This window comes from Grus americana, chromosome 3 (genome assembly GCF_028858705.1).
Source record: "Grus americana isolate bGruAme1 chromosome 3, bGruAme1.mat, whole genome shotgun sequence".
In the NCBI taxonomy this organism is placed as follows: domain Eukaryota; kingdom Metazoa; phylum Chordata; class Aves; order Gruiformes; family Gruidae; genus Grus; species Grus americana.
In genome coordinates this window covers 87990209-88013497 of record NC_072854.1, presented here as the reverse complement: position 1 = coordinate 88013497, position 23289 = coordinate 87990209, and the positions used below count along the sequence as shown (strand labels likewise).

The 23289-nt window shown below is 43.1% G+C and overlaps 1 protein-coding gene across 1 annotated transcript in view; it reads left to right on the top strand.

The window, feature by feature from the left end:
* SRD5A2 (steroid 5 alpha-reductase 2) overlaps nucleotides 1-22717 on the top strand; it is a 28423-nt gene extending 5706 nt beyond the window's left edge. Inside the window, exons 2-5 of the mRNA XM_054821407.1 lie at nucleotides 17891-18054; nucleotides 19976-20077; nucleotides 21117-21267; nucleotides 21847-22717. Coding sequence (XP_054677382.1) covers nucleotides 17891-18054; nucleotides 19976-20077; nucleotides 21117-21267; nucleotides 21847-21913 — 484 coding nt within the window. The 3' untranslated portion in view covers nucleotides 21914-22717. The remainder of the gene's footprint in view (nucleotides 1-17890; nucleotides 18055-19975; nucleotides 20078-21116; nucleotides 21268-21846) is intronic.
* Nucleotides 22718-23289: the final 572 nt, after the last annotated feature.

The following is a 23289-nucleotide window of genomic DNA, read 5'->3' as shown; positions in this document are numbered from 1 at the left end:
CAGCATGGTGTGAATTTAATCAAATCCAAATGCTCTATGGTGCTAAGGCAAACATCTTATAAAAATCAGAATTTATCACATCTGTTTTAGGTAAGCTCATAGCTTCTTCACTTTCATAAGGCAGGACCTGTGATGGTAGGGCCTCCAAAGCTGATGGGGTGGGAAGGCAGAGAAAAGGAGGAAGAAAGTGAGAAAAGCACTGTATGCCAAGTCTGCCGTGTGTATATGCAATCTCTGCGAAAAGCTGGCCAGGAGCTGAAAATGATGAGTGCCATAAGATGTATGTACAGGAATACTTCTTCTGATAAATGACTTACAATGTATTTTGCTTTGAAATGTAGTTTGTAATACAGCCTTTCCTGCTAGAGGGGCTGTGCTGGCTAAGGAATACAGTGAGAATGCTAACTGAAGCCCTCAGGTGGCGAGGAGAAGCCTGTTTGAATCATAGAATCATAGAATACCAGGTTGGGAGGACCTCAAGGATCGATCATCTGGTCCAACCTTTCTTGGCAAAAGCATGGTCTAGACAAGATGGCCCAGCACCCCATACAGCCAAATTTTAAAAGTGTCCAATGTTGGGGAATCCACCACTTCCCTGGGGATACTATTCCAATGGCTGATTATTCTCATTGTGAAAAATTTTCCTCTCGTGTGCAATTGTAATGTCCCCAGGAGTAACTTGCACCTGTTACCCCCCGTCTTTTCCATGTAACTCCTCATAAAAAGGGAGTCTCCATCTTCTTTGTAGCCACCCTTTAAGTACTGGAACATGGTGATAAGGTGTCCCCTAAGTCTTCTTTTCTGAAGGCTGAACAAACCCAATTCTCTCAGCCTTCCCTCATATGGCCTTAGATCATCCTGGTGGCTCTTCTCTGGACCCTCTCCAGCCTGTCCACATCTTTTTTTTGCATAGCGGGGACCAAAACTGAACACACTATTCCAGATGTGGCCTGACAAGCACTGAGTAGAGCGGGATAATGACTTCTTTATCTTTGGTGATGCCCTTGATGCAACCCAGCATCCTGTTGGCTTTCTTTGCCACTGCAGCACACTGTTCACTCACATTGAGCTTGTTGTCCACCAGGACCACCAGGTCCTTTTCCACAGAGCTGCTCTCAAGCCAGATGGACCCCAGCTTGTGCTGCACTCCTGGATTATGTTTTCCCAGGTGCAAGACCTTACACTTGTCCTTGTTGAACTTCATAAGGTTCTTGTTAGCCCACTCTTCCAGCCTATCCAGATCTTCCTGCAGAGTGGCTCTCCCTTCCGAAGTGTCCACTTCCTTACTCGGTTTTGTATCATCAGCAAACTTCATCAGGGTACACTTGATCCCATCATCTAGATCACTTATGAAGATACTAAGCAGTGTTGGGCCCAATATTGATCCCTGGGGGACCCCACTTGTGACAGGTTGCCAGTCTGAAAAGGAGCTGTTTACCACAACCCTTTCTTGTAGTTTTTGACATCTCTGACCAATTTCAATTTGAGCTGAGCTTTTGCTTTTCTAACTGCATCTCTGCACACCCTGGCAATGCCCTTGTAGTTCTCGATGGGTATTCATCTGCTCTTCCATCTCTGATACGATTCCCTTTTGGTTTTGAGCAGACTCAGCAGCTCACAGTTAAGCCAAGGGCATCTCTTGCTCTGCCTACTTCCCTTACCTTTAAAGGGGACAAACTGGTTTTGTGCTTCCAGGAGAGCGTTCTTGAAAAACTCCTAGCACTCGTTAGCTCCTTTAACCTCCATGGAAGCTTCCCATGGAATCCCTCCCAACTGAGCTCTAGGCAAGCTGAAGTTTGCTCTTCTAAAATCTAAAACTTTGTTTTAGTACTAACCTGTCAGCATGCTCAGCAGGATCCCAAATTCCACAACATTGTGATCACTGCAGCTAAGGCTATCACTAATCGAGATATTACAAAGCAGGTTTTCTTGGTTTGTGAGTCGTAAGTCCAGCAGTGCCTCATTCCTGGTTGGTACATCTAACATTTGTATGAGGAAGCAGTCTTCTATGCATTCCAGGAACTCAATGGATGACATGTGTGCTGCTGTGTTTTCTTTCAACAAATGTCTGGGTAGTTGAAATCACCCATAAGAAGCAGGTTCTGTTGACCCAAAGCTTGCTTAAGTGACCCAAATATTGCTTTGTTGGCCTTATTGTCTTGGTTTGGAGGTTGGTAGCAGATGCCTACTGTAAGATCCCCCTTGGAGATGACCGCTCTGATCTTGACCCAGAGGCATTGTATAGGGCTTCCACAATCACCGTAGTTGACTTCTATACATTCAAGGTTCTCCTTAACATAGAGTGTGACTCCTCCTCCTCTTCTTCCCTGTCTGTCTTTATGAAACAACCTGTAGCCATCCATCACAATCCTCTAGTCATGTGAGTTACCCCACCACATTTCAGTTATTCCTATGACATAACTTTGTGATTGGGCACAGAGCTCCAGTTCCTCCTGTTTGTTCCCTAGGCTGTGTGCATTGGTATGCATACACTTGAGGTGGTCAGTCTTCTGGTTCACATCTCGGGGGGCAGATAAGGCACATTTGTCACTGCTCTGGTTGGCCTGGCTTATTCCCCAGCTAGTTGCAACAGAGTGAGTGTTGCCACTTTGGACCCCATCCCCTGAGTCTTTCAGTTTAAAGCCTGCCTCACCAAGTTGGCCAGCCTGCTGCCAAAAATTCCCTTGCCTCTTCTAGACAGGTGGATGCCATCCCTCCCTAACAGGCTATAGTTATTGAAGAATGCCCCATTGTCATAAAAGCCAAAACCCTCACTGCAGCATCAGCCACAAAATCAGAAGTTGATTTGCATTATATGCCTATTTCTGGCTGCCCCCTTCCATTGGTCAAATGGAAGAAGAGATAAGTTGGGCACCAATACTTTTCGCTTGCACCCCCAGGGTTTTCTAGTCTCCCTTGATTCTGCCCAGATTCTGGCTTGCCATGTTATTCATGCCCACATGAAAGAGTTTGTTGCATTTCCATTTTGCAGCTCAGCTTCAAAAACCAAAGGTGGGAAACAAATATAAGATGATGAGAGGAAGCCATCACAATCAAATTCCATATAAACCTTAATTCTGCATTTCTCTTAGAAGTGAGAAAGAGCGGCAAGGGGGCAGAGGAGAGGCCAGCATGCACAGTGGCGGGGGGGGGGGGGGGGGGGGAGGACTTGTCTCACTGACCTACAAAGCTAATCCTGAAGATACTGATGTAAAAGACAGGGTGCTGTGTTTGCCCCTCACTCTGCTGCCCATAGTAGCTGAGGCACCTGCAATTTAAAGAGGCATTTCACTTTCAAATACCACCTAGAGTTACATTTAGTTATTTATTTTCTTCTCTTGCAACTTTATTTCCTATCAAAACCATAATATTTTACTCTGTTGGTCTATTCACAACAACAACAACAAAAGCAACTGTTTTCATTTCTGGAGGGCACTCAGGTGAATCTGACAGACATTAAGTAGGCTGCTCTTTCAAACACAGCTGGGTCCCCAAACCTCTCTGGTTGCAGGTGACCCATTTGGTGTGCCTGTACTTGATTTTCTACAAATTGACATCTTTCTAAAAAGATCAGGGAAAGCAGGCTTTCATGGCAAAAGAATGGGAAACCAGGAACATTTGAAAACAGTATCCCTGCATAAGGTTTTTACACTTCTTTTAGCCAGTTCCTCTCTCTCCCCAAAACTAAGTTGGGGGAAGAAAGAAGAACACTCTCCCTCTCCCCAGGCTCTGCAGAATGTGGCTCATGTAGTCCCCTTTTAAGCCCAGCTGTACTGCCTGTTTGGTGAGGTGGGTGTAGCATTTACCTGGACATGCTGGTCATTTTTTTCATGTAAGCGTGCCTGCTTGAGGTCAGTAAGAAAAGCAGCTCAGGTCTCCAGAGATTTGCAGGTGGATGCAGGCCCCAAAAGAGTAAGTAATTTATAAATTAATTTTGCTCATAATTTTTAGAGGTATTTTGTATTGGTTCATAAGGAGTTTTGGTTACGTTTTGTGGAACATGAAGTGGATAAACATAGAGATTAGATTAAGTTTGAAGTATATCTATAGATTTCTAAGTGGTAATCTCCTTGCTAGCAGTGAATATAATCTGACCATATAATAACCACCAGATTCAATCCTGAGATTAATTTTCTTCCCCATAGAAATAGCTATTTTATCCTTTTGTCTTAAAAAAATCACCATCATTAAGTGTCAATAACTAAAGATGTTTTCATTATTGGCCTCATGAAACCTCTATCATTAATCTCCCAATATACAACATGCAGGTATTTGACAAGTAACAAATCCTATTCTCTGTTTTGTTTCACCTTGATGCTTTGCAATAGACCCTAACCAGGTTCCTTTTGGCCTTCACCAGCTACACGGTAGTACGTTTGCGTCCTCTCTCCTGCAGGTTGGACTTACTGGTAACTCTAGATCTGGTAGCGATATACCTAACAACAGAGGCTGGCCATTCGCTCTGCTCCTTGCTCCCCAATTAGCGAGTTTAACTTTTTGCGATTCATCCTGGTGAGTTTTGGTGATGCTAATATCTAATTTCTCCTCTTCACTGAAAATACTAGATTCATTGCTATTTTTACCCAGGTTCCACAAATTAATGTATAAATATTCAACAACAATATCTCTTTGTATGCTTTGCCATAGGGGTGTAAAATGCTCATGTACCCAGTGCTGGTGTGGAGTTTGCTGCCTTGCAGTCTCCTCTAGCATTATTAAATACCTTCTAATTATGTTCTCATAAGAGAATACTAACTGATTCCCTTCCTAACTATTAGCACAAATAATCCTATGTATACATTCCCTTTCCATTGGAAAGAGGGCTAATGTTACAGAACCAGCTCAAAGTGTACCCACATAATTTTTCCTTTTATCTCTTGGACTGGAAGAATTTCTGCAGAGGTAGCCTAAGACTTTAATCTTTCTTAACTTTTTTCCAAGACAACATGCCTGTTAACAGTATATTTCTATCTGATGCCAATTCGTTTGTGCTATTTTGTCATTACCAGGTACCTTTACAATCCTTTATGGTTTCATATTCACACTCCAGGCTTTCTTCCCAGACAGGCATTACTGTGTGCCATGCTCCTGCTCTCCATTCCCTGTCATATCCACCACTCCTACTGTGCCACCTAAGGCCCTAATTCGCTAATCTGGTTGTTCAAGAAGGCTTTATATGCTTGTGTGCTGTGCGGTATTACAATTTATGATTCCAGATGACATTTGTTGTCTTGCAGTTAGTCCACTGGCCTGATCTCCATACACAGAATGTCTAATCTGCCCTCCAGAAGTAAAGGGAAGCACAGTACATGCAGAGCAGCTCATAGACGTTCTTTCTCTTTGTTCCGTCTCTGCTACCTGGAGCAGGGCCATAGATAAGGAGTATTCACGTTTGCTCTGAATGAGTACCAAACTCCACTGAACTTTGATAAGACTGATGAGGATGTAAAGATCTAGATTTGCATTACCAGATTCCTGCTGTTGATATTGGAAAAGTAGGGTTATAAAGGGCTATACTAAGAGAGAAAAAAGATTAAATTATATACAAGAGTTCCAGTAAATGTTTTTACTTAAAAATAATAATGCTTTTACCAAAGAAGGAAATTACTTGGTTTAATCATCGGATGTCTGTAGTATTCCCTTATTTGGGCTGCTCTTTTAAGTAGGAAATAAAAAGCCAAGGAAAAGTGTTAAGGTTCATTCCGTATGTGCAGTGGGAAATTTGTTATGGACCTTGCTCTTTCAAGGTCCACAAGCCTGTTTTTTTGATTTCTTATGGTAAGAGAGGCAGCCATTATGGGGGGAGGTAGCCCATTTACATTATGCTATTGAGTTCTTTGTGTTTGGCTGGTTATCTTTAGAACCTTTTTTTTAAAAAGAACCATTAAAGCATACGTGTTTCCATGTTTGGGGTTTTTTTGTTTTCATTAAAGCATTCATGTTTTCAACCTTGTTCTGGGCTAAGGTTACTAAAGTGTAGAGATGTGTCTCTGGCTGTTCCCAGGAAAAGCAATTTGAACTTGGCAGAGTTATTTCCAAGAAATGTGTTTGTATCTGTTCAAACATAAAGTTTGTCAGCTAACATCTTTAGAGTCTGCCCATGCAGAGCGGTTCCTCTGGCTCATCTGAGGCTATAAGCAGGACCGAAGTGTGTAAACCTGCAATCCAGCCAAGTATTGCCCAGGCAGGCACTGTAGGGGCAGAGCAGGACTTTTCATGCATTTCTGACTGGCAGGGTACTCAACAGGGAAGAAGTGGTCTTCTAGCTGGAGTCCTGGCAGCATGGATAAGGAAAATACAAGTTGTCTTGAATGCGGAGAAATAAAAAACACTGAGGCTTATAGTCAGAGCTAGAAGGTGGGAAGAGATAACAAGGGGAGGTAGCACAGGAAGGGACAAATAGAAGAATTGTTAAAAACAGCTAGAGCAGAAGGTGGGGCAGGAGTGAGAAGAAATGGAAGGGAAAAGGAGATAACTCTGAACACGTGCTCACAGGTCCCCGAGAGTGGATGTGCTCCCCAGCTAGAGACTGGCACCGGAAACCCTCCACCACCAGGTGGAGGCCCGTTCTTCCCACATGCAAACCAATTGTATAGGCACTCGGGAAAGAGGAAACCCCAGAGATCCGCACCTCCCCTGATAACCACAGGTGCCCAGTGTTGCTCGGGAGCAAACAGCCAGCTTCCATTGCAGCAACTGTGTAGATCAATGCTGTTCTATGTCCCAATTATGCAAAGAGTTTGTCGTTTATTGAAATGTGACACTATGGAAGCAGTGCAAAGCCAATGGAATGTGGAATTAAATAGTATAGAAAGCATGATGCATTTTCGTGTACAGGTCAATATAAACCATACTAATCCTGTGTCATTGCTGAGTCCTTTCCAGGTACAGGATCCAGAAAAGCTGCTGCAGAGGGAACAAAGACCTGGTAGGAAGCCCAAGAGGAGCAATCCTGTTGCTAAAGATATACAGTCATACTGCAAAGGGAGAGGGATGAAGCTGAAAGAACTACAAAGAAAGAGGCAGAGTGCAGTGGTAGGGCAGCAAGAGGGACAACTCCTAATTGGAAAAAAAGCACATGAAGAGCCATAAAGGAGGTGAGAATCTGAAGAAGGAAGGGCAAAGAAAGGACAAAGTCAGGAAGGGCAGAATGGAGACAGAGCATGAGTTTAGGCATAAAAGAGGAAAAGAAGGAATTACCAGTGTGGAAAAAGCCAGTTAAGAGTATTTTAAAGACTATTAGCGATGTGTCTTGCAACTCTAGAGTCTAGTGTACGTTGGTTGGATACAGTCTGATGAAGATTTATCTTTGGAGAGGAATAGCTTACCAAATGTCTGGCTTCCTTTGGTCATTTCTCAGCCCCATGTGGACCACTTATGGAAAATAATTACCCTTTCTCTAAGTGCAGTTGTAAGAGCACAGATTTGTGCATCCTTGGATTTTGTACCATTTTTCATGCAGATGTGCCCTTTTGCTCTGCTCACACTCTCAGCCTCTGTGAACTCTTTGAACTCTCTGCTCTAGTGGAGCAGTGAACTTTTTGAAGTGCATAGCATAGTGTCTAATTAAGTTACTCTGGAACATATTTCATGCTTTTGGCAGAGACCCACAGTTTAGCAATAGGAACAAAGTGATCTGTCTTCATAAATATCAAGTGGTTATTTCTGGAGAAGAAAAGAGTGACATACCTTGCTGAAATATATGCTTTGGCTGGATAAGCCTTTGACACAGAATTGCTTAGATAAAAAACCCAAACATTCTTATAATCTTTAAGTACTGCTGCCCTTTAGATACTATCAAATAGTAGAGGTAAGAATGAAGCACCATGAGATCTGCACATTTGTCATCACCACAATCCATCTAGTTGTGTTGACCCTTGCCCTGTCCTTTCATCCTCATACAAGCATAAATCTGGACTAAGTTTAGTTAGAGTTTCAACTGAGATACCTGGCTCGGCATTGAGTTCAGTCTCCAGCCTGAGCAAAAGGTTTTGCTTGTGCTAGATTCTTTGCTCCGTTACTTCCAGATCTTGTCCCTGCGCCCTGGCTTCTTGTCAGCCTCTCTCTCATCAAGACAGCTCCAAGTTCCCATTCACGGACAGTTCCTGGCCACGTATAGTCCTCAAATTTTCTTCTCAGTGTTTTGGCCTGTACAGATGAAATTAGCACAGGAGAGAGCTCCAAGTGCTCTGTAATGACCAATCCTGCAACAGCCCAGAATTCCAATTGCTGGGTAAAATAAATAGAATAAGGAAAGATGATCAGTCTAAGGACTGTGTACACCATTCCTGATGGACGTTTGTCTGGCCTGTCCTTAACAATTGCCATTGATGGAGATTCCTCCAGCTCTTCAGCTAGTATGTTCCAGTGCTGCTCTGTCCTTCCCTAATGTCTAAGCTGCATTTTCTACACTGCTGTTTAGGCCTGTTACTTCTTACTATGTTCCCAGTAGACGACGACAATGTTTTACTCCTTTCTTCTTTGCAGCAACTTTTTATATAGTTGTATGCTGTTATAATGTCTTCCACTGGTTTTCTCTTGGTTAACTTAAAGAACCCTGAGTCCTTCAGTCTTTCTACATATCACATATCCTAGATCACAGCTGCTTTTCTTTGGGCTGCTTCCACTTTGTCCTTTTCTTTCATGAAGTGCAGAGTTCAGCTGGATGCAGTATAATTTCAGTTCCCATTCCCACATTACATTTTAACATTTGCCTTTTTCACAACAGCCTGACATCATTAGCTCATGCTCAGTTTCCTACCTACCAGCGGTCCCTCAGCTATCCAACCTGTTCTCCAGCTTGTCTTTTACATTTGGTCAGTCTTACCCAAGTGTAGTATTTTGCCACTGTCTTTACTGAATCAAATCTACTGTTTTAAAACTATGAAAACAATATTTCATGATTATTGTAAACTCTAGCCCTCACTCTTGGTGTGCTTAACATCTCCCAGAGTTGTGCCAGCCACAAACATTAGGAATATTTTTTTTTTCCCCTAGAGGTGTATCATTACTGAAAAAAACCCTGAGTAGTACCAGGAAAGTAATTTGCAGAACCTCTCTCAAAATATCCTTCCAGTTTGATAGTGATCAGTTGTTCACTATCCCTTGATATAATTTATCAATCAATTTTGCAACCACTTAAAATAACATCCTCTGAACCAGGAAACTGCAAGTTACTTATAAGATTAACATGTGAGCATAAAAAAATTTACTAAGGTCAAGACACGGGACACCTGCTGCTGCTACTATCCCTCTCCTATAATATATCCAATTTATGTCAATTCCTTCACTCAACAAACCTATTTTAAGAAAACAGGAGTACCTATGTTAAATATAGAAATGAGTCCTGCCTCCTGCTGTTGTAGATATATAGGACTCCCAGTCAAGGAGGCTGTTACAAGTACTAGTGTTTGGGGTTTTAGACAAAAGGTCCATCATGCCGTACATCCTGGCTGTGTAGTGTCTGAGGACAAACTGTGGGTCTGTATGGGATGGTACTGATTTCAACAGGGATCTGTACAGAGGACATATTTCCTTTGCTTTATTAGCTTCACTTCACCTTCTTTGGCTATGAACGAGCAAAATATTTTAAAAACAAATCCCTGTCTTTCCAATGAATTTCCCTGGTTTGGCAGGTGATAGCAAGGAAGATGTTAACAGCTGGTTCTAGGCTCTTGCTTCAGTCGCCTTCGGTTATGGACATTCAATGAATTTTTCCCAATGTTTAGTTCAGCTCTCATTCAGATCTCCTTTCCAGATTACAAAAAAAAAAAGGAAGAAAAAAGTGGTTAGCTAATAGCAAATACAAATAAAATATTTCATAATTAAGGGTATTTAAAACCCATTTGATATTTGTACACCAAAATGGAAACATTTGAGAAACAAATATACCAATATAAATGTATACTGAGTGTAACTTGCTGATGGATTGTTACTTGCTGATGCAGCTTGTTAATGCATCAAGTCCAGCAATTCTTTTCTTGGTTTCCTTTTAGAAAATACATAATTGAAATAAAAGACTTGTTCCTATAGCAGCTAAAGCCAGTAGAAAAGATCAATGCTTTGCAAGAGTCAATGCCTTTTTTACCAGTGACAAGGAAGATTTCTCCTTTGTTGGTTCTAAATGGATGCTAGTAATCACTGGGAGATACCAGATTTTTCCAGTGACCATTTCAGAAATAATGGAAGAAGAACAAGGGGAGTAAGGAAGTAATTTATAAACAAACTTGCAAAACACTTTTGAAACCTGGCTGCTGTTGTATTGAATTTAGAAAAGCAAAAATTTGTGCCTTGGAATTGAGCCTACACAATTCTTCTTCACTAATTAAAACCAAATACACATTCTTAGGTCCTGTCCCTTCCCTTTTCCTTCCTTTTTTCAACCACTTGTATTTAATTAAGTATAGCACATCTAATAATTCCTGTATGCAATGTGAAGAGGACTCAGTTTCATCCCTAAACTGTATTTGTCCGTCATACTTCGCTAACTGTATAGCGTGCCTAAAATTTGTAGCAATCAATGAGGCACTACTGACTAGTGCTAGATGATCAGAATGACTGACTTTAGCTGTTTATGATGTTGGAACTGAGTGTTACATAGCTCAGATTCCTTAAATTTATCCGAGGTCAAATGCATCATGGTTTTTTTCAGCAATGATTGACAGTAATATAGAAGCAGCATTTTATTTTTAGCCACTTGCATCAGAAACATGCTTTTGCAAATATTTGTGTATTTTTTCCTATAATCTCACTTTATTCAAATGCAGTTGTAAGCAACTCAGCTTTTCTGACGCAGCACCAAGGATTCAACTTGAAGTCTGTGTTTAATTCTGTGGCCAGAAGTCAAGCGCAGTTGCTGATTCCCTTTGACTGTCAGTCTTTGATGAAGTTGCCTTCTGCAAGTGCTGCCATCCGCAGTGTCAGCCTTCCTGGGATAGCGAGTATCACTCTGGAGCTTTGCTCATAAATGTTGGTGTTAAGCAATTTCTTATCTATGCTAGGCAGTTTGCTCTATCATTTTTAACTTGTTCAGTTTGTGTGTAATGTTGTTAGATGAGTTGTGAGGCATTATGAAACTCTGAAGTTATCACACTGGATTAGAGCAGAGGTCCTTCACAGTCGCCATTCTGTCTTGGCCCAAGCCAGTATTGGATCATTCAAAACAAAGTGCAGTAAATGGTGGTCTGTTGCCCAGGGCAGCTGCTAGCTTCTGCCTCTCTTAAACGGAATACGATTTATCCCCTGAAATATGAAAAAGAATATGCATTCCAAACCTTTAGACTTTTTCTCCTCTTTATTAAAGGACCTGCCTGCGTCTGTAACTTGTGGTTATCCTTCTCTCAGTCCTACCGAGCTCTTTACTTCAATGTTGTTTCTATGTTACATTTAACAGACATTTCTTTTCATTGCATTCAAACTTATTTCCTTTCAGTATCATGAAAACTCTCGGTCACAGCTATTCAGCTCTCCCAAATAAGTTCTTTTCTAATATTGTATGTTATTTTTTATCCCTAATATGTCTGGTTTTATTAATCTCCAGTCCAAATTCAGCAGCCCCAATGGTTCAGGATGGCAGTCTCTGGTATACCTCTTCTTCTTTTGCCATTGAATCCTTCTGCATTTCTACTGTCTTTGCCTTAAATTAGTGCTGCCCAGACTTTCTGCTCTTCATTGCCCTTTCTCTCAAGAACTCCTCAAACCCAAGCGTGCTGCCATCTGTCTCAGTCCTTCCCCAATCCCTTGATCAGATGTGTGCCTGTGTCTCTTGCCCAGGAAAGATGTGTCTGCTCCTGCTGTAAGTCTTCATCCAACCCTGAACCTGCTACTAAGAGACCACAAAGAAAGAGAGTCCCTATGAACAGGCTTCGTGTTGGATGAATTTCATAAGTGGGCCACAAAGAGCCCAAGGATTGTAGATTGAGCAATTTTTTTATAAACACAATACTTGGAAATGAACCTGACACGACAGGTTTACTATTGTTTTATGCAGCTGAATTGTAAGCTTTTCAGTAATATGTATATCTTTCTTGTTCTTTAAATTATAGTCATCCAAATCTGTCCAAAGATCTCTGGAGGAACACGGACGAAGGATGTTTTGCATGTGGCTTGGAAAGGAGAGCTAATTCCAACTTTGCATTAGTCATAACTAGATCTGTAAACCTGCATGATTAAAATAAAGGAGTTCTCTTGCTCCCATGACAGTCACTGGACAACGATTTAAGATGAGTTTACAAACTGGGCTGTGGACCAGCAAGCGATTACAGTTATCTGATGGTTTTACACAGTCCCAGTGGTGCAGGAATCAGGCACAGAGCAGCCCCCTGCCCCGGCGAGGAAGACGTGCCCTGCAGCTGGCAGTCACCCGGTGGCACGCACAGCCACTGCGCAGCCCCTGCACTCATGGGCTCTGCACGCTGCTGCAGCTAGACATCAGCTCCAGAAAAAAAAGCTCAGCTACTGGACTTAACAGCCTTCCTTACAGCAGGAGATGAGATACAACTGCAATATTGCAGTCAAGAGATCTGCCATCTGTCCTGTACGTGCAGTGGTATTGCCAGTCCAGCATTCTTGCATTGCTGGTGTGTGTGTGACCTGGGTCATAGCTCAGCTTTTGTTCCTGAGCCTGTCCCAGGGCATGTCTCACTGTGCACACCTTCTTAGCAACAGGGACATGGTCCACCCTGCGTAGTACAAGTGGCTGCTAATCACCTGCTTGTTCTCCTTGTTTAAATATTCCTGGCTTGTTGACCTTTTTGGGCTACATAAAAGTAAAAGTCCATAAGAGTGAGTGGGGAAGGGCAAAGCATCTCAGGGTAGGATGTCTCAGGAGAGGAATATGAGGGGTGAGGAGGCTCTATCCTGGTTTTTGATGATGGTGCATCTGTAGATGTCCTGATAAGGGAGGGTTAAAATGCTTTGTTTCACTTTTGAAAGTATTTTGGGGTATTTTGTTTTACTTTCCATTTGAACTGATAGCAAGATTGCCTGCTGCTTGGAACTGACATTTTAACTGTTACATCTGTTTAAACCCAATCTGGGATAACTGAAATTTTTTTAATTGGGCACAGGAAAACTAAGTGCCAGATTGTGCCCTGGTGCTGAGAAAACATGGAGAATAGACTTGACAGTCTTCTCCTGTAAGTATTCAATGAGAATCAGTGTAACACAACTCAGAAATAGTATAAGTTAAAAATTACCTCAGAATGCAACCCACAAATAACCTACAGGATTGGACTCAAAAAGAGAAAGTATGTGCAGATTTTAGCACAGACTCTTCAGCAGCAGATGTCTTTGGGACATCCACAAGTCTCCAGAATCATTACAGGCTTTGTGCGGGACATCACAGATACCCCAGGTAGAAGTCCATCATGTTTGTGAACATCTTGAGTCTTCATCCAAGTGGCCAGGTATGCCGAGGGTGTCAGCAGCTCCCCAGTAAGTGATTCCAGTGACAACCTATGGCAAAGACTCCTATGCTGTTAATTGTCGGTGCAAATAAAACTGGTTCGAGGTCAGTGTAATCTCCCCAGGTTTGGACACCGATCTTTTCAACCTGTGCACAAGACAGATCGAATGGAACTCCACTGTTTCATAGCAGGGAAGTCCTTTCAGGTCTTGACTGGTCTGTGGTTAGTGTAACACAAATCACATACATAGTTTTGCGTATCACCTGGGGTATAGGTGTTTGTACAAACTAAGAAAACTGAAAGTGCCCTCCTAAGAAGGGAGCTGCAGCGAAGAGTCTAGAAAGAGGCCAATAATGATGGAGGACACGATAACAATAGTTCCAAATGCAGACAAGAAAAGGGACTGTGTGAGAGTCATAAGGGGTCAAAACTAAAAGCAGAGTGCCAAAGGTGAAATGAGCTGAGTGTCCACCATGCTATCCATCCCTTCCTGAAAGCATCCAAGGAGTGATAGGGCAGAGGCGGGACAGGGAGAAGAAATCAGGCCTGCGCCTGCCAGGCTGGCTCCCATCAGCCTTTCCTTTCTGCCTGCCCTGGACAGCCAACAGGCTGGGGACACAGGGGGAAGGAGCTGGGGAGGGTGTCTTCTGACTTAGAGAGGCCTTTGGTTGAGGAGGTACCAATAAAGCAGTGAGAAGTGCAGACATCACCTCAGCAAGGGGTTTTCAGGGAGTGAGAAAAGGCACTGTGACATGTACTCTCGATGTAGCAGGGTGTCTCCCCCCATGCTTGCCTGCCTGCATGACCCCTGCAACGATTGCGCCCATACCCACCGCTCAGTGGAGTGTTTTCCAATGCACGGCCCCAGCCGGCCATGGAGTCAGCTCAGCGTGGACATGAGCTGCAAGGGCTCTGAAGGTATCACCCTCGTGGGGGCCACCAGCCATCCTCATCTTTTGTACGTCTGGGTGGGACAAACAAGGAACCAGAGCATGTGGAGCCTGGACCATGTGGAAATGGTTCTCAGGTACCATTCAGCACGCTGGGTCATCCTCACCAGGGATGTAGTGCAGGCCCTGCCTCCATCCTCCAAGGGGAGCCGAAAAATCCCTGCAGGGACTCAGAGCAGCCCTGGTCAGGAGAAGTCCATAACTCTCTTCCAGAAGTTAGCCAGGGTCACAGGGGATGGGCTAGGGCATTCAGACAGTGCCCCAGCACGGGTAGGACAAGCTGGGTTATGGCCAGCAACCACCTTCAAAGGGAAAGGCACCACATCAGCCCTGCCCACCTTTGCAATATCTCCAGTTCCTGGCCCCTAGCTCATCCCAGTTAGACCCAGGAGAGGTCCTGGTGGCAGAGGGCTAGATGGGCAGATACAGCAGTAGGCTGGGGACCCACAGGGTGGGAGGGAGCCAGGTGCCCCCCATCTTTAGCTGCCAGCCCTGAGCCCTTGACCCAGTTGCCCCAGGTTTTAAACACCTCATGAGCATTGGAAACACCTCAAGTTTCCAGACTGGAAAATGTGAGCTGCTACTGTCTGAACCTACTGCATCTGGGCCCTAGAGAGGAGAAGACACAGCAGCAGCATAAACATCTCCAATTCACAAGCTGTTGGAGGAGGATTGAGAGCCCACTCTTAGTGGATTATAGTAACATTTGTGAAAAGATTTCCACCTTCTGTGAAAAGAACAAACCTATAGTTTTCCCCCTTTGGGGTGAGGGTCTCTGGAGTTTTCAAGAAGCTGGACTAATACCTTTAAGATGAAATTTGATGCAATATCAAACAATTTTTGCTTCAAAACCTGTTCTTCTGGAAAATAAATGATGGAGAAGAAGATTAATAATTTTTTATTCACTCATTTGAAAAGAAGCTGTTGGCAATGGTTTAGTCAGATGCAGTGCCTTTGGCCAGTAAAGATAATAAGGGAATAAAGAATTAGTTGTCAATACTGCACTGAAAGAAAAAGGTCAAATTTGTCATTGGTCTAAATCCAAAAGGCCAGTTTTCGTTCTGTTATTCTAAAATGATGGCCTTCAGGCCTCCTTTGATTTTCACACTGCAAAATAATTCCAGCAGAGATGCAGACTCTTCCGTGGAATATTTAAATCTATTAAATATCCCCGCTTTATCTCCATTGCTTTTTCAAAACCCATCAGGAATAGTTTGTGCACCCTCAAGTAGCTATGTAGTATAAACTGACAAGTGCTCTATTAACACAAAGACTTAGGGCATTGTTCAGACACAGAGAACCAAATCTGGCCTCTGGCTTTACAGACCCGAGGAGATTTCCTTGGAGAAGTTGCTCTGCAACAAAGATTCTTGGATGAAAACCTGATTTGGATTTTCAAAACTGCTATGAGGTGGGATTTCAGCAATGCCAGGATTTCACTCAAAAAAAAAAAAAAAAAAAGCTGACGCTTCCTGGCTCCCCTGTGATTATACTTATACTTTGCATGCAGGTTCTTTCTGTCCTGCATCCACTGCATCCATGGTAGACAGGTCTAAGGCTGATTTTTGCCCTCCTGTTACTGCAGGATAAGTCATCTTTCAAGGGCCTGTAACCTTTATCCTGCAACAGCAGCATTGGGAAGCACCATGGCAACAATCAACTTTGCTGGGAGCTGCAAAATGCCAGCTCGTGCTAGAAACTTCTGTTTGCATCAGCTACAAAAATTAAGAGACTCTCAAACAGAACTGGTTTTGACAAAAGATAAAGCAGTGCAAGTCCCGCTCCAATCTGCTGTATAAATTCCCCTCCTAAACTCGCTTTGTGTGGTTTGATATCATTCTCTCTTCTATATCATTTGCTGTCTCCAAGTTTCCATTTGCAAGTTTCCCACTTTTTCTCGTAGCTGCTCGGGTCTGATTTGTCAATATTACTTCATCAGGCAGGTCAAATTGCTAAAGCTGGCCTTGCCTACTCATAACTCCAGCATCCCATTCCTGAAGGGCAAAATCAAAAATTATTAGTAACATTACTCCAAAGTGCATTCCTTTCCATGCTGTAATAAATATGACAAATGTGATACCACTGTCTGAAAAATATTTCCCTTACCTCTTAGATTTCACTGTACTTAGAAATATTTAGCACTTCTGCATCACAACTGTCTTAATTGCTGGAAATCTGGCTTACCTTGTTTTGGAAAGCACGGTGAATACATTAACATGTTGCTGCTTGTGCTCCGCTTACTCACTTTCAGGCACACTCAGTACGATTTAATCTAGATTTATAATGTTATGACATTTTATGCCTCAGCTTGCTAAAATGGATATCGGCAACCCAGGATGTGGATTACTTATCAACAGTGCTTATATGTATGCTGGTATGATGAGCACCATCCAAAGCCTAAGAGGGCAAAAAGAAAGAAATTAAGGGTGTAGGTTTTACCAGATACAGAACTTAATTGGCCAGGTAAGAAAATACCTAACGAATATGAATATAACGTCTCCAGTTCACTCTCCCAAGGATGATACGGAAAGCCAAAGTGTCCAAAGTGTCAAGAGGGATACACCCACCTGAACCAAAGATATAGGAAAATTAAAACTATACAAGCACAAACTATTTGCTCCTACACGTTAGTGCTAGTGTTAGCACAGCTATTATCTAAGGAAGCCCTAGGTGCTGGAGCTGCATGGAAATCTTGGTGTTTAGCACATAAAACTCAGAATTTTAGCTCTTCTTCTTTTAAAGAAAAGTTTGAAAGCATGGAGGAGAGGCAGGGACTGGAGGCAAATCAGCTCCCCCAAGCAGCCAACAGCATTGCTCTCCCTCTGCGTCGAAGTGTCTGGGCAGAGCAAGACAGAGCTGCTGCGTGTGGGAGATGAGCGGAGGTCTCTGAGGGGAGCGGGAGAGGCTGGGGAAGGGGATTACACCTCAGGCTTTACACTGCAGGGGATGAGAGAGCCAGCAGGGTCTCGACACTGCCTTCAACTCCACCTGCCACCATGGGCTAAAGCCCTCAGGGATCGGTCCTCATAGTGGGATCGGAAATGTCTTCTCCATAACAAAGCTCCTCCGCGATGCAATTGCAATTGGTACTGCCCCGCAACACTTTGGTTTGAACGTCAGCATGCCCATGTGCCTCCACAGCATCCTTTGCTCGGCCCTCTGCAGCATTACAGCAAAGGGCAGCCTAGGTCTTAAAACAAAAACCCTGTTTGTGGGCACGAGTTCCTTATTTTACCAACAAGGTAGAAGGAAGGCAGAGAGACATTCCTGAGGCAGCCATGACTCTGGATGAGATTTCTAGCTTCCCACCTCGTGTTCATTCCTGAAGGACCAGAAAAATGTGGGTATCTGCAGTATTTCCTGTTCCCATTAGCCGCTGATCTTATTTTGTTACAGTTGTTTTCAGGTTTTTTTATCTCTATTGACCTTTTTGTATTTTGTGTTTTGTTAAAGCTTTTTTTCCTACAGCAGAGAAATTGCAAATTCAATGCTATCATGAGTAATGTGCTGACCTGGTTTTCTTATCTACCTTAGGACATTTATATACCCCTTCTTCACTAGAGGCAGACCTTTCCCACTGCAATTGCTTTTCTTTGGCACGTTATTCTGTATCTATAATGGCTTCCTCCAGGGGTACTACCTGATTTACTGCGCTGAATATCCTAACGACTGGTGCACCGACATCAGATTTACATCAGGTAATTACAGCTGCAGGATTCCCAAGATCTAATCTCCAAGCAATTTGTAAGCATTTTGAATTATGTCCTAATCTTCACTGAACATGTGAGTCAAATCAATTGTGCTGGAAATCAGCATAAAACCTGCCTGCTGGCCCTGATAAAGCAAATAAATGTGCAGTGACTTTTTTTTTTCTTTTTTTTTTTTCTGCTAGGCAGCCACCTTTGAAGGCGTACGATGTTACGTGTTAGTCTCAAATCACCAGCCTTGTTTTACTGACACCACTCCAGAGCCTCCCGCTGCTACAGGCTGCGGAAATGCAATCTTGGGCCTCGCTGCACGGGGATGTGCCCTTGCTCGGCCAGAAGTGTCCAGCCAGCGGTTGCTGTGTGCAAGCCCAAACAGTGGCTTTCTCTTCCCCGCCAGGGAGCTTTGCACTTGATGCGGCTATTCTGACCGAGAGAGAAAAGAAGGGCAAAACCCCAGCATAAATGAGGCTTTAGAGACAAAGGGCTCTTTTTTCTCATGTAAGGCACATGGGAAGATTAGAGATCACGCAGTCTGGTTGTATGTTGATATGGTTCCTTTATGTTCCGTAACTTAATAGCCTAGCTGAATTTCACCCTGTAAAATCCCCGAGAGAATAACTGAACAAGAGCAGCTAGGTGGCATTACACATTTGGCGTTGCACAGAGGATGTTTTTTAAATGCACACATAGAAGTGAAGATTAACATGGAGGTCTGAGGAAGTGTTTTGCATATGACATGTACAAAATAACCAAGGTACTTTCTGTACCCTGTTTCAGACTGTGGATGCAAGTTCAGTCTTTTCAGACAGTGTCACATATTAAAGATCCTGGACATTGTTTAATAAGAGCTCCCATACCCAACAAAGAAAACACCACATCACATAATTTGCATGATAAATAAAATATATATTTAATGAAAAAAAAAAGAAAATCAGCATTAGCAATACGTGACATACTAAATAAAAAACAAACAGTATATTCTTGCTCTACAGCCTCTTACCAACTTTCTGTTGCTACTGGAAGTGTTGAGCGTTTATCAGCACTTAGTCTTTTTTTTATACTTCATAGCACATACCACCTCTATTTCTTTCCTTGCTTCCCAGTCCTTGTCAGAGGCGGTTTTCTCAGTGTCTAATGTGGCATGAAATGTAGGGCATGTCACCTGCGGAGTTTCTCAATCAAATGCCTCTAGTTTTTCAGCTAAATGGAGTATGGTCAATGAATTATTCTGGCCAGAAGCTGTCAGCATCCTTCAGCGAGTAACTGCTCCATGTGCATGCCCATAGGTCTGTCCAAGCAGCCTCGCTGGCAGGGCACTGAGCAGCGCTGAGATATAAGTTCCCTTCCCGGCTCCGGTGATGCGCTGGATAAGACTGTGTTCCCTGTGCTCCTCTTTCCCCAGCTGTAAGATGAGAGTCATGGTACTTGCCTACAGCTCCGTGGTTAATCTGCAGTAACGTCCACAGCTGTGGCTGGCTGCCATCAGCCAGCAGTGCCAGCTGGGTACTTTGTTCCCTCCTTGATGTTCAATAAATGGTGACTATGCCCAGCGGGAAGTTCAGGTTTTTCTCACACCAACTGAAAGTGCTCTGGCCTCACCAGCAAAACACGTGTGCTCAGGAGGGACATCGTTCTGTCCAGAGTTACTCTCCACACTGAAGCTATCCAATGCAGGTGATCCCAGAGGATTGTGGTCCCACAACTGACACAGAGGGTTATTGTCACCAGTCGCCTATGCTTCTCCTGTTCAGTAGCCTTCTCAGCAGCAGCACATCTTTGACTTGAAAAAGAATCCACCCACCTCACGTTAGGTCTCCTATCTGCCTGCTCCAAATATAAACCTCACATATGTGCTTGAGTAGGGATAACTAGGCAGAGCTGTCTTTCTATCCATTTCTTGTTTGTTTCTTAGGCCTCCTCTTATTTCTGCTGGGAATGGGAATCAACATTCACAGTGATCTGCTGCTGCGCCAGCTGAGGAAACCCGGGGAAGTCACTTACAAGATTCCTCAAGGTATATTCTTATTCCTCACCGCCCTGGAGAAAGTAGGGCAGCAGGATAGATAATGTTTTCTGACTGATTTCACAGCAAAGCGACAATAATAGTGGAGATGCCAGTATCGCACAGGTACTTGGTCCAGAAGCCCCTCTGAGCTGCAGCGACTAGCATGAGCTGGCTGCAGATGGTCCATGAGAAGCAAGAAGAGTATCTGGAAAACTTGAGCTGTGAGGAGATGTTTTAGGAAATGGGCTGGGTAATTTAGAGAAAATTGAACTGGGACACAGGAAGAGGATTTTAGCCTTGTAAAAGGCAGCTGCAAAGAAGGAAATATTCTTCTCCGTGCCCAGGAAGAAGAAGTAGTGGACTTCTTACACTGCAAAAGGGAGATTCAAAGTGTAAACTTTAGGGGAAAAAATAACACCAAGGATGCAAGGTGCAGAATTTCCTTTCTGTCTCCTTCAAGGTGGGGCTCTGTAAGGAAGACTGGCCATGGGCCAGAGCTGTGACCCAGGAAATGTCTAGCTCTGTAGAGCAATATCGATGGGGATCCAGGACTTTCCTGGTTTTGGTGTTGACTCCTTCTGCTGGCTGGTTATGGATGGTAATATCTCTTCCCCAGAGTTTCTCACCTCCAATACTTACCTGCCTCTGGTAGACATTGTGATTAGCTAAGATGCAAAACTGAGATCCAGATTTTGCACTCTCCAAAGGTAGTGGTGTTGCAAAGTAATATTTAGGGCTTGAAGGGAATTGACTAATGTTAATAATTTTGATTTAAATCTAATAATGGGCTTTCTGAAGTCCTTTTCTAAATGAAAAGAAATGATTGTGAAAGTACACAAAGCCTCTCGGTTAGAATCACCTTTGATTCTTGTACAAGAGCCTCCTTGTAGTTTGGCATGGCTCCACTGGCTTCAGGGCAGTGGTTCTGGGTTGCTGTTATGGGCTCTGAATAAGAAAGGTAGCATACTCTGCTGCTGACTTTATGGGAAAGAACCTTCGACGTGCATGAGATGATTATAAAAATTACATATTTTGTCTGTCGATGCAGGGGGACTCTTCACCTACGTTTCTGGAGCCAACTACTTTGGAGAAATTGTGGAATGGTTTGGTTTTGCTATAGCAACCTGGTCCCTACCAGCCTTCGCCTTTGCCTTTTTTACTCTTTGCTGCATCGGGCCTCGTGCTTATCACCATCACAGGTATCAAACTGTTTCTTGTCATAAGCTGCTGCTTGCTCTTGAAGTGCAGTTTGCAAAATGCCAGGGAGGGGCAGAGGAACAGAACCAGGATTCAAGATAGAATTGAAATTTAATATGATACACAAGAAGTGTATCGGCTTATTTGTGACTGGGTGAAAGTAAGGCAGTCTGCTGGAGCCCCTGTTGAGTCAAGTGGGCCTGAGAGTCATTTAATCCGACATGATTTACATCACTGTTTCTGCCATGTTAAAGCCTTTTTGTACTGAGTCTTGTAAATGTGAACCTTTCCTAAGGGTTTCCTGCAACCTCTGCAATCCTTTTGAGTAGATACGGTCCCTTGCTCTGAATTCCAAAAGTTTCTACTTTAGGTCTGTTAGAACCTTAACAGTACTGTCAGCTTTCACTTAATTAAATAACCTGGTGTAAATAGTTTTGGAATGCTCTTTGGCAGAGTAACACCCAGAGGTTACAAAGCAAGGCAGTTTGGAGGAGTTTTAAGGTTTCTCAGCTGAGCTGTATTGAAACTGTGCGGTTTCCTCATATGTATGCAGGTTCACTCTCTTGCTTATTTTCTTTCAGGTACTATCTCAAGACATTTACGGACTATCCAAAATCAAGGAAAGCCTTGATTCCTTTTGTTTTTTAATGATTGACGTATGGACTCTGTGTTCTGTTTTTATAGGGGTTTTTTTCAATTCCTAGTTTTAATGTTAGGTCTGACTACAATTAACTGTACAAATGATAACCTGGGCCTGTAACAGAGAAGAAGGTAATTTGGAACTGAAGTTCTTGTTTTTAATTACAGGGGAAATTGCAGATAGTTGTGGGCAAAGGGACTCCCCAAACAACATGTTTGCTTGTCAGTGGAGTTCTACCTATGGAAAATGGATATATAACTGCACTGACATCAGAGAAAAACCATTGGTTAAAAACTGATGCAGAAAAGTAGAAAGTAAGCCCATGACTTCAGAGAAAGTCTTCAGCAGTCACTCCAATTTATAGCACTTCTGCAGCTGCCTCGTCCTGCCTGCATACCATAGCACACGTGCCCTCGCTCTGCCTGCACTGCCCTAGGTGTTGCCACACTTTAAATGGGAATAGAGGTCGCCTTTGCCAGGAAAATAACTCAGCCCATTATTTTTCATCTAAAAGCCAGCTTAGTTCCCAGAACCGTAATGCAACAAGAGGATACCTGTGCCGGCACAAAGCTGGGAGCAGTGTGCCGTGGCACAGAGGCAAGGCGATGCAAAGTACGCGGAGATGGGAGTATCTTAACCTGGCACTCACAAGCACAATGTCTGTGTTCCTTCCTTAAGCAATACTCTCCTCACTGTCAGATGATAAATCTTCAGCCATCAGGGGTTTTTTTTAGATGTACTTGGTTACAGCAATCACAGCTCCATTAGGATTCTTTTTTCTCTTGCAAATCCAGAGGTCTTTTCAGAATAAAAATTTGTCCACTCAAAAACATTCAATTGTTATTCATAAAAAGACTTGATGTATGACAAAAATTACAACAAATAAAAAGCTCTGCGTTGAAGAAAATGTTCTTCAACACTGGCAGTACATTTTGTCTAGGGAGAACATTTTCAGATACTCAGGAAATGATATAGAGATATTATTGAATTTTCACAAAAACACAGGATGTGTCGTCTTAATTTCAGAATATAGTCAGGAATTTTCCCCAAAATGTCATTAACCCCAATAGGAAGAGACGTCCTCACAGATGCTGATAGTTTTAGTTGCCCTTTAGAGCATAACATCCTGCTAAGAACTATGCTGAGTAGCTGGGAAGAAAAAGACCAGACCGCACATGTTAAAGATACTACCTACTGCTGGAGTAACCTAATTGACTGTACACAATTTTCTCCAAAACACAATAAAATTTATGTAAAACACCGAGCTGTGCTAGCCTATAACTTACTGTTTGCAGAAACAAGTCTCTGTGATGGTGCTTACCAAGTCCTGCTCAAGCTGGCTTCCTCCTTCTGGGCAAACCCTCCCTTCTTTGCTCGTATTATT